Consider the following 10,805-nt stretch of genomic DNA (forward strand, 5'->3'; position numbering starts at 1 on the left):
GTGGCAGGGGTGGGAGGACGTCTTTCCTCTTGCTTTCCGAAGGCATCTGTTGGTCCCGAGTTTCTCTGCTCCGAGTGAGGCTGGTGAGTGGCCACTGTGTGCCCAGATGCTGGCGTTTTTGTGTCCAGGAGAATGGACCTTACGATTCTTAGAAAACATTTAGGAAATGGGCAGGTGTCTCCTCGTGGCATGGCCAGTGCCCTCAGCCAAAGACCACTGGGACACACCTGCAGTCTTTGGAACCGTGAGGCAGCTCAGTAGGAAGGTGTCGTAAAGGACTTCTTTAGGATTTGGGCTTGTATTGGGTCATTTTGGGGAAGGTTCCAAGAAGTAGGGCTTTGCTGTGGATTAGATACTTTCAGGAAGCGAGGGTGACTCTTGGATCGGTATCTGAATGTTTTTTTCTGAGAAGGTGGGTGGCATGAAACCAGGCTACCTCTGGGGCTGGCAAAGCAGCTGCAGTCACTCGTGTCACTGCAGAGGGAGGGGGCTGACGGTTGCTGTGTTTGGAGCAGTTCACGGCGTGTCTGTCCAGACAGGACTGTGCAGTGGGCTTCTCTGTGTCCTGCCGCATCACCCAGCAGTGGTTGGGCCCGATGCTGGTGCCCCGTGAAATTGTTGGTATGCAGTGGAACACAGCCAGCTGTGAACACCTGGATGTCAGGGCAGCATCTCCCCTCAGTACACAAGGAGGAAACTTCACTATCCGGCAGAATGCTCAGTTGTTTCTTTGCTTCTGTAGCCTGGAATGTTTACCTCCCAAACGAGAAACTTTTCTTTTGCTCCTGGGAAAGTACTTGATTGTTCTGTTTTCTATGCAAGAAATGTAAAGCAGTCACAGGAAACCAAAGTCCACAAATGGCTTCCTTACAACATGAGAGGATGATTTTCAATTCCAAGAATAAAAATAATGGCTGACATTACTGCGAGCTGACCCTCAAACCACCTACTGGTTGGTGCTATTATTAGCCCATTCTGCAGATGGGGAAACTGAGGCACAACGCATTTAAGTAACTTACCTGTGGCCACACAGCTGGGGTCTGAACCCCATACACAGTGTCTGCTCTTCACCACTGTCTGCTTTATACATTTACTTTCCTTATTCGAGTCTTCAATCATGGACCCTTCTATGTCTGAGGAGGCAGGGGAGTGAGGACATTGCAAGAAAATACTCAGTTCTAAGTATTTTGAGAGTCAAGTGTCTCCTCATTTATTGTGACCACAATTTCCCTTCTTTTGCAGTGATGTCTGTTCTTCAAAAACAGTGGTGTCATTACGCTGTATAGGTGAGTCTTGGTTTTCCTCTTTGCTTCCAAGTAGGAGACATTCTATGCCTTCAGACACGTACGCCGTCTTTGGGGACGTGTGGCTCCCCCGAGGTGGTGTTGGAGGCTGGGGGGCCCCATTCTGTGTTTGGATTGCTTGTAGCTTCCAAGCCTTTGCTCAGAAGAACGAGCACCATCTGTGCGCTCCCTTCTCTGGGACGGCCCTGCCCCTGTGCCCTGGGGTCTTGGTCCTGAAGCTCAGCTTTTCTCATTGAAGAGGTGGGACCGGCAGATGCTCCTGCTGGACACACATCCCAGTGGTCCTGGCAGGGACTTCCCAGCCGGGCTCTGCTCAAGGTCCTTTAGGTACCAAGAGGGCATGGTGCCTGCCCCACCTCCTGACCCACCGGCCTCCTTGTGGGGAATGAGACCTGCACACACCAGGAAAGCCCTCCTTCACTTTGTTCAGGAATCTTGGGCCTCTGAGCATTCCGTCCCTCTAAGACTCAAGGACACCCCGGGGACTTTGTTATCCAGGATGCCCAGCTAGATGTCTGGACTCACAGTGTCAGCAGAAGTTCTCTTCCTGGGGTGGCCTCGGGCGCTGGAGGAGTGTCCTGTCCTCCCTCCATCCAAAGGGAGACCAGGACACGTTCTCTAGAAGTCAGACCCCAGACAAAGGGGATGAGAGGTGGCAACAGTTGTCCACCAGCCCGGCGGCACCTTTGGGATGGGCGCTGTCTGGGTGCACGCTGCATGGGTGGGTGTCGGGATGGGGCAGGGTGGCCCGGATTCTGCTTGCCAGACGCTATTGTGCTTGTCGCCTGCAGAATGTGGGGTCAACACGAAGATGAGCCGCCAGAGTCGGATCGTGGGTGGGACGAGTGCGGCCCTGGGGGACTGGCCCTGGCAGGTGAGCCTCCACGTCCAGGGGGTCCACGTCTGCGGAGGCTCCATCATCACCCCCGAGTGGATCGTGACAGCGGCTCACTGCGTGGAGGAGTACGTTCATGGTGGGAAGAGGGCTCCTGGGTTTGCAGGTGGCTCTGTGGCCATGTGACCCTGAGCGATGTCTTTGACCTCTTCAAGCTCTGGGTTCCTGGAGTAAGTGGCGGTTCTAATGGCACCTGCTTCGGGGAGTCACTGGGAGGGTCAGATGAGCTAATGCACATGAGCCATCTGGCCACGTCCCTCCCTTCACAGTTATTCGCTGGGCGTCCACTGCATGGAGGGCTCTGGCACAGGATGCAGGGTGGGACCGGGGCGTCACTGTCCCTTGCTGCCCTCTCAGGAGCTCTGACCTCCCCTGAGTGGTCATCCCTGGAGGGAGTGCACTCAGACACGCTCAGCGACCTCACGCTGCCCTGCCGGAAGGGTCCCTGTGGCCTGGGTGAATCACCCTTGGTCACAGCATTGCTCACCCGGACAGGCTGAGAAGGGTGAGGGGAGGTGTAACTTACAGCGTTAGCTTTTGTGGAAGATGCTGTCCCCTCTTTTTTCCTTTTTTGGTTACACATCTATTTTGGAGGAAACACCACTCATCAGAGGTCTTTTTCTGGTTTAGAGTGTGGCTGGGTCTGGCTCAGCTGCACCTTGAGACAGGTGTGCCTGCTCCTCCCAAGGGCTGTTGTGCAGGTTGAAGGAAGGGGCGTTTAGTACCCAAGCTTGTTCCTTCCGTTCCTTCCACTGGGCTCTGATGGCTCGCTTGGATTTGGGGTCCTCTTAAAGGGAAACCCCTACTTAGAGGTAATGCTTTCATGGCTATTAGACCTGCAGTCCATTCATCACTACGCATTTATTAAGCACCCACTGTGCGCCAGGAAGTGCCATCGCACATAAAGATGGGTGAGACCCAGTGCTGCCAGAAGTGGGTTTTCAAACCCAACAGGCATTCAGTCCCAAGAAAAAATGTTCTCGGAATTGCGAGGGTTTGTGGGCCGGTGCAGACACAGGGGTGACCCATGAGGCAAAGCAGGGGCTGGAAAGAAGGAAGGTGTGTGTGCGGGCAAGGCGGTGGGGACGTGGGGACCGAGGGCAGCCTGACACCCGCTCACCAGCCTCACTCTGTGGCTTTTGGTGAGTCGTGTCACCCACTTTTGAAGATCATCACTTGAGTGTTTCCTGTTTGTGGTTCTAACGCCGTTCATCTTTGTCTTCCAGACCGCTGAATAACCCACGGTATTGGACAGCCTTTGCAGGAATTTTGAGACAATCTTTCATGTTCTATGGAAGTGGGTACCGGGTAGAAAAAGTGATTTCTCATCCAAATTATGATTCCAAGAGCAAGAACAACGACATTGCTCTTATGAAGTTGCAGACCCCTCTGACTTTCAACGGTACGTACCTTTTTGTGTGGGGCTCAGGTGTGGGAACAGTTTTGACCAAATCTCAAGGAGAGGTTGATTGGAAGCAGAATGTGCTGATAAATGGAAGTAAGGGATTTGTGTTGCATTGGGGTGGCGTGCGGCAGGGCCGATAGAAGAGTGCTCAGCATGGGCCAGATCACCCCAAAATGTGCCTGTGTGTGTGCGGGAAGCAGTGACCACCACATTTTGCTTCTGTGGAGAGTGATGATTTCATCAACGTGTGAAAGGCTAGAAAAGGGTTTCAGCCACAGCACCACTGCCATCTGGGGCCGGGTAATTCTCTGTGGTGGGGTTGTCCCATGTGCTGTAGGGCGTTTAGCAGCACCCCCAGCCTTGCCCACAGATGCCAGGAACTACCCCCACCTCCCCTACCAGATATGACAAGCAAAGATGTCTCCAGAGGTTGCCAGATGTCCCCTGGGGGTAACATTGCCTCCAATTGAGAACTACTGGTCTAATTTTTTCACATACATTCTGGAAATAAAATCCTTTAAAAAACAACTTAAGACAGTAAAAAACAAATAGACTTTCCCTTAGCTTCTTATTTGGACCCCGTTCTAGTCCATCTAAGGATCCAGAATGCTCTAGCCCCGTGTGGATACAGAAGACGCAAAACCCCATCTCTCCCCTTGAGGTGTTTGCGTTCAAGTTCAGAAGCAATGTAGATGTAGAAAACCCATCTGTGGGAAGTGCCTCTAATATGGGCCTCCCAGGTGCAAGTGGGACGTACCCGTCATCTTTTTGGCCACTGCCACAGGTGTCTTTTTTCTACCCTCTGTCACCTGGAGACATTGTGTATTTTTAATTTCTATTTTTTGAAGACTTGAGATTGAAGAAACGTTAATTGTGTATTTTTGGAAACAGAGCTAGCAGATAATTCTACTTATAAATCACATAACTTATAAACCCCGGAGGGGTCTGGCCAAGATGGAAAGTAGAGTGCCAGGACCCGTTGGCATCGGAATTTCCCTTGGGCAGGATGGTGGTGGTACCAGGCCCAGCAGTGGACACATGGGACATCGGTCCAGCTGGAGACCATCACCCATGGCCCTCAGTGAGACCTGGCTAGCTCATGGTGCTTTTTCTTCTTGAAACAGACAAAGTGAAACCCGTGTGTCTGCCCAACCCAGGCTTGATGCTGGAGCCCACACAGTCCTGCTGGATTTCCGGGTGGGGGGCCACCTATGAGAAAGGTGAGGCTCGTGAGCACGCAGGTCCTGTGGAACATAGCACTGGGTTTGAAGCGGGAAGTCTGGGTTTCAAGTGTGGTCCTACGACTAAATCATTGGATGACGTTGGGCAATTCAGTCAGCCTTTGTACCTCAGTTTCCCCACCTGCGAAATAGAAAAAATCCTACCTGCCCTACGAATGCACCATGTTTATATTAAGATCAAATGGAGCAATGTGTGGACACTGCTGTTTGAAGGATAAAGGCCATATCGGTGTGAGAGGTATAAAATTGCCCTGTGTTTGGGTCCCATTGTTGCTAAAGGGCCACCCTGGAAGACACCGCCCTTTGATGGCTGAGAGATAATGGACTCGGGGAGGATGGGCTTGCCTGGCCGCTGATGGCCGGCTGCCAGCTGTCCTGAGCCTTTGTCCTCCTGCGCTGGTCCCACAGGGAGGGAGAAGAACCTGGACCCCCAGCACGGGCCTGCTCAGCCTCCTTAAGTTATAATTTGCTTTCATCTCAGCTAACGTTTTTCTAATGGAGGGATCCCGGCTATTTCATTTGTGTGGAGTGTCGGAAGTGCTTAGTGGTGTAAAGAAGCATTTCGTGTAGTGTTTACATCCTTTGAAAAATGTTTCAAATTCTTTAGAACGGGGTGCAGAGTACTAGGGCTGGGTGACGGGGGGCGTCTGGGGAGACAGTGGTGGTGGTGGGTATCCTGGCATCTCGTCTGAAAGAAGTGACCGTGGTTGAGCCTCACAGCTGTGAGCAAGGCTTCACAGCAGCCGAGATGAAATGGAAAATCAACAGATAGTAGGTGTAGCCCCTAGTACGGTGGGGACAACACACCAATGGACAAAATAAAACAGAAATCTCTGCCCTTGGGCACTTGACCTTCTTGTGTGGATGCCTGGGGCAGGATGTGGCCAGACAAACAGGAAACATAATTGAACTAGATGCTTTCAAGTAGCAGAGGGTGTGACAGTCAGGGCCTGAGTGCTTTGAAGGCGGGAAGTGGTCAGGGAAGGCTTCTCAAAAGAGGTGACATTTGAGCTGAGTTCTGAATGACAAGAATGTTTAAGGAACAGAAGGCCTAGGGGGGCTGGGGCGTGGTGAGCCAGGGACGAAGGGTGGGCTGGGACAGATTGCGTGGGGTCTCATAGGCCTTGGTGAAGACACTGGCTTCCAGTCCTCGTGAGATAGGGAGCCCTGAGGAAGCGTTAAGCAGGGGAGTGATGGGGTGTGACGGCTGTGTGGGGAGTCATGGAAAGGGGGCGAGAGTAGACACAACAGGGTGGTGAGGGGCCCTCTGTGACAAGATGGCAGCTCAGATCTGGGTGGTGGGCATGTAAGTGGAGAGATCAAGCAACTGGGATTGAATGTCAGTGGGACAGAGGGTGGGAAGTCATGGGAGGACGGCCTCTAGCTTTGTGATGGGAGCCCCCTGGGGGGGTGCCACTGCCTGAGCCAGGGGCTATTGGTGGTGAGGCTGTGGGGCAGAGGAATGTGCATGTGAGGTTCTGTCTCAGCACGTTCACCCCGTGGTGCCCAGCAGACATTCACGTGGAGGTAGAAAGGTGGGAGGGAAGAAGTAGAGACACCAAGTGCCGACAGCTGTTTATAGGAGTCTGAGAAATGAGACAGAGCATGAAGGATGGTGTGGGATGGAAAAAGGTCGGTTTGAGGTGAGACACAAAAGAGCTCCTTATGCTCCCGGGATGGTCCAGTGAGGAGGGAGCAATGGATGAGGAAAGTTGATCCTATCGAACCAAGTTGTGGAGTGATGAGAGAGGACGATTCTAGAACACAGGTGGAGGCCCATAGCTCCAGAGGCAGGAAGTCGTCCCCTGAAACCAAACCCTAGAGATGCCTGAAGGCTGCCAGCTGGAAGGATGAGCCAGGCTCCCCAGGCTTGGGAGGAGGAGGGAGGGAGCAGGAGGGACGTGGACACCTGCCTAGTGTCTGCAGTGGGACCTCTCTGGGACGAAGTCCCTCTTCCTGGGAGAGCTGCTGTCAGCACTGATTACTCGATGATATCGTCTGTCTCAGGGAAAACCTCGGAGGTGCTCAACGCCGTCATGGTGCCCCTAATTGAGCCCTGGCAATGTAACAGCAAATATGTCTACAATAACCTGATCACACCTGCCATGATCTGCGCAGGGTATCTGCAGGGGACCATTGATTCCTGCCAGGTAAGTGCAACTGTGTTCAACCTTTGGGCCTTGCCTGGCCCACTGAGTCGGTGAGGAGAAGCCCTGCCCCTACGGGAGACAGGGTCCCATGTCCCTGGGACACGGAGCCAGCTCTGGGGCAGCTGTGGGAAGTGATGGCAGCTAACGGTCATGGTGGGAAAGTGTTTGTACTACCAACACCACCCACATGCCCTGCCTCCTCCGAAACGGTTTCATTTTGTCAGAGTGTCAGTGGAACCGAAGTCAGTATTTTGTGTATTTTGAAATACAGACACCAATTTATTTAGTAACTCTTAGCTGGTGGAGACTAAGCTTAGTCGCTGGGGGATTATATTACTGTGACGTCCTTGGAGGAGATGTGAAACCTGCACACCCACTCGTAACTCCCACTCAGGATCCCCACCCAGCCCCCCACCCCCTGGGCAAGATCAGCGTGTGCGTGGGCTGTGAGCTGAAATTCTGCTCTCCGTTCTTTGCTGTGTTCCTCAGGGTGACAGTGGCGGTCCTCTGGTCACCTTGAAGAGCAGCGTCTGGTGGCTGATTGGGGACACGAGCTGGGGATCCGGCTGTGCCAAGGCTAACAGACCAGGAGTGTACGGCAACGTGACAGTATTTACAGACTGGATTTATCGACAAATGAGGGTAACTGTCCCATCTTTCTGACTGAAGTCTCTCGCTCGTGTCAAAGCCCAGATATCTCTGAGGTGTGGCCCCACTGCAGGAGGCTGACTGCTGGACACCCATGTGCGGGATGTAAATGCTGCCTCCCTTAGCGACGGTTTGCAGCTAGCATCCCCCCTTGCCAGTGTTCACCCGTCATTGCTGACGGGGCTCAACCTGGTGGCTGATGCTGCACTTGGGCCTGTGCTCCGCTGACCACACTCAGTTCTGCCCCCCCGCCCCCCAGACCTCATTGACCGGTAGTCTCTCCTGCACCCAGCCTTTCACTCCATGCTCTGGCCGGGTATGGCTTGCTCTGTCACAGACTGGACACACAGTCCACTCCTTGGCTTGGCTCATCGAATCCAACTTCTGCTGATGGGCAGAGAGCAGAGGGAGGCAAATTAACCAGCTGAATCGTGACAGTGCCCTGTCCTCTTCTGGGCTATTGAGTACACTCTGAGTGAATCCCCAAGTGTGGAGGTGAAAGATCAGCTGGGCTTCTCTGGTACAAAAAGGTTGTGGAAACGGAAGGTCCCAGGGGCTCCCTGCAGTCCTGCCCACTTGGGCTCCCGGCCTGACCCCTGCTTAGCAGGACCCTCTGCTCGGGCACGGCCTGGATGTTCAGCAACAACCAAATCTCTCTCTATCTCAAGGGCTCCAGGACTGGCCGTCGTCACCCCTTCCAGGGCTGGGTAGCTGCTGAAAGAAACACTTGTATTGAGTCCCTCTCTAGTCTCCAGTCTGGGGCAGGGGGTCCAGGCCAGAGGGCATTGCCTGACTTGGCCCCCAAATGAAACCCTGGGACCTGATACCTTTAAGTGACCACAGCAGCTGACCAGCCGCATCTGGCAGAGGGCTGAGTGCTGGAAATAGACAACTGAGCTGTCCTGTTGGGAGCCGCATGATGGAGCGGAGCTGGGGGGCTGGGGTGGGCCTGGAAGGGGACGGTGTTCCAGACAGCTCAAGGGTGGTGAGCCAGCTGGGGGTGGACTGTATGTGCAGCGTGTGAGGGACAAGCCGTACCGGGCCAGAGCGTGGAGTGAAAGGCTGGGTGCAGGACTACAGGTAGACATCCAGGACGGTAAACACTTGTCTGACAGTGGCTAAGTCAAGCTTGCTTTTCCCAGGAAAGGCCTGTGTCCCAGCTGTGCTAGCGGTTTGTTTCCTCACACCCCCCACACTCCCTGCTCCCTCCAGGCCGAGCGTTGTCAGCTGCACTCCTCGACCTTCCTGCCGCAGGGGGAAATCCCTTTGTCCTATTAAGCTGGCCTATTCGGTGTATAAGTGCCTGATGTCATTCTAGGGAGAAAAATGATTTTTCTACCGTTGTTTGTCTTGAGAAAATGACAGCATTTCTTTTTCCTTTTTGAACAGGCAAACAGCTAATCCACACAGCCTGGTCCTTGGTGCCGTTCCACAAGGAAATGAAGGGGCTGATGTTTAATTCCCTGTGCATAATGTATCTTTAGAAATGATTCAAAGGTCCTTTCATTTTTATTAAATAGTGAACTTGTCTGTCTTTGGCAGTCTCCACGGTTCTGTGCAGGCCACAGGGGCTCCTCCCGGGCCTGTGCTCCCTGGCCTCTTGTCCAAAACGGGTGCCCGGCCGGACTGGGTGTGGGCGCCCAGGCCAACGCAGGACAAAGGGATGCATCCGCCCCTTGGGATCTGCCTTCTGAGCCTATCTAGGGGCCGGGTTTGGATGCACAGGGGGCTGGTGACCTCTTAGCTGCTGGACAGCTTGAGATAGAAAGAGAGAAAGCCGGGTAGGACCAGCAAGGGCCACCCTCTGGGGCCACCCCAGGGCTTGTCTCCCTACAAGAATTTTCACTGGTCATTTTTCAGTGCCTTCTTAGCAGCCCCGGATGGTGGCTGGAAATAAAGGGACCAGCCCTTCATGGGTGATGACTTGATTGTCACTTGAAAGGGCATCAGAAGCCTTCTTTTCTCTTCTTGCGGGGGTGAGAGTGGAGACAGAGCCAGACGTGCTCACCCCTGAGCATCGCTGGGGCAGGTGGCCACGGCGTGTCGGTGCGGCTCCGCCCGGGGGTCCGCCTTCCTCCCCAACCTCCTCCTTGGGGACGAGCACTCCCCTGTGGTCCTCACAGGAAGGCCGAGTGGGGTGCCATGCTGACCCTCTTCAGGCCCGCTAATCACAGGAAATTGAGGTCACCTGGGAAAATCAGGGATGTGTGATTAAAAATACACTGTTTCCATGTAAAGTTTCCACACGTTACTACCTCAGTGCTCATGAAATCTTGGCTGTGACACCTCTACTTCTCACACTTGGTTCTTGAAACCACTGTCCTTGCCAAGAATGAGTGGTGGCCAGCTTGAGCTGCTTTTATAAAGTGACTGGCTCCTAATTTCATGTTCTGTTAATGAGTTTGCTGAAGAACAGCACCTGTGCTCGCGACAAAGAAGAGAAAGGTGTATTTTGGACTCCCTGTGGCCCCTTATGTTTCCCCTGGGGAAGGGCCACACTTGAATTGCCAAGTGGGGACATGGAAATACTGTGCTCTGAGCACTGCCTCCCCTCACGCATACTGGTTTCCAAGAGTGAAATGGTGATTCTACTGCTGGGACTAACCTTGCAATGGAGGTTGGACAGCCCCACTCACAGGGTGCCCCACTGCACATGCCTCAGTGACAGCAGCGTCCCCAGGGTCCTTCCAGACACGCAGCACTGAGGTTCCTGCTCCCCAAGCCAGATTTTAAAAAGCCTGTCATGGTGAGAATGTTCCTTCCTTAGTGCTTCTTTTTATTTATGTGATGCCCCACCCCCCTTGTCTTGTTTTGTATCTTTTTTAAAAGTGTAAAATTCAATTGTGAAATATTGTACAAATAAATTATACATTTTTTCCAAATATTCACTGAGTCTTTGGAGGCCTGTTCCACCTCATCTGAGAATGGTAGGGGGATTCAAATTTTCTGCCATTACCATGGTTATCAAAATGCTGCTAGTATTGATTTGGGGGTTACGACTAGATCTTAGCAAGTAAGCGAATTCACAAATGATGATTGAGTATATATCTAAAAACATCCACATGGGCAGTTGACAATCTTCCGTTACAGTTTTCATTTTGGACTCACCTTGTGAATGGTTTTATTTTAGGATGAGGCTGAGATCTAGCCAGAATGCTGAGA

The 10,805-nt window shown here is 52.9% G+C and overlaps 1 protein-coding gene across 3 annotated transcripts in view; it reads left to right on the forward strand.

The window, feature by feature from the left end:
• Positions 1–10,527, forward strand: part of TMPRSS2 (transmembrane serine protease 2) — a 35,005-nt gene extending 24,478 nt beyond the window's left edge. For all 3 annotated transcript variants that reach the window (XM_019745777.2, XM_019745776.2, XM_019745778.2), the window contains exons 8-14: positions 1,243–1,286; positions 2,096–2,267; positions 3,426–3,601; positions 4,729–4,824; positions 6,853–6,995; positions 7,485–7,637; positions 9,033–10,527. In XM_019745777.2, coding sequence (XP_019601336.2) covers positions 1,243–1,286; positions 2,096–2,267; positions 3,426–3,601; positions 4,729–4,824; positions 6,853–6,995; positions 7,485–7,637; positions 9,033–9,044 — 796 coding nt within the window. In that variant the 3' untranslated portion in view covers positions 9,045–10,527. The remainder of the gene's footprint in view (positions 1–1,242; positions 1,287–2,095; positions 2,268–3,425; positions 3,602–4,728; positions 4,825–6,852; positions 6,996–7,484; positions 7,638–9,032) is intronic.
• Positions 10,528–10,805: the final 278 nt, after the last annotated feature.

The sequence above is a fragment of the Rhinolophus sinicus genome, linkage group LG01, assembly GCF_036562045.2.
Source record: "Rhinolophus sinicus isolate RSC01 linkage group LG01, ASM3656204v1, whole genome shotgun sequence".
Classification (NCBI taxonomy): domain Eukaryota; kingdom Metazoa; phylum Chordata; class Mammalia; order Chiroptera; family Rhinolophidae; genus Rhinolophus; species Rhinolophus sinicus.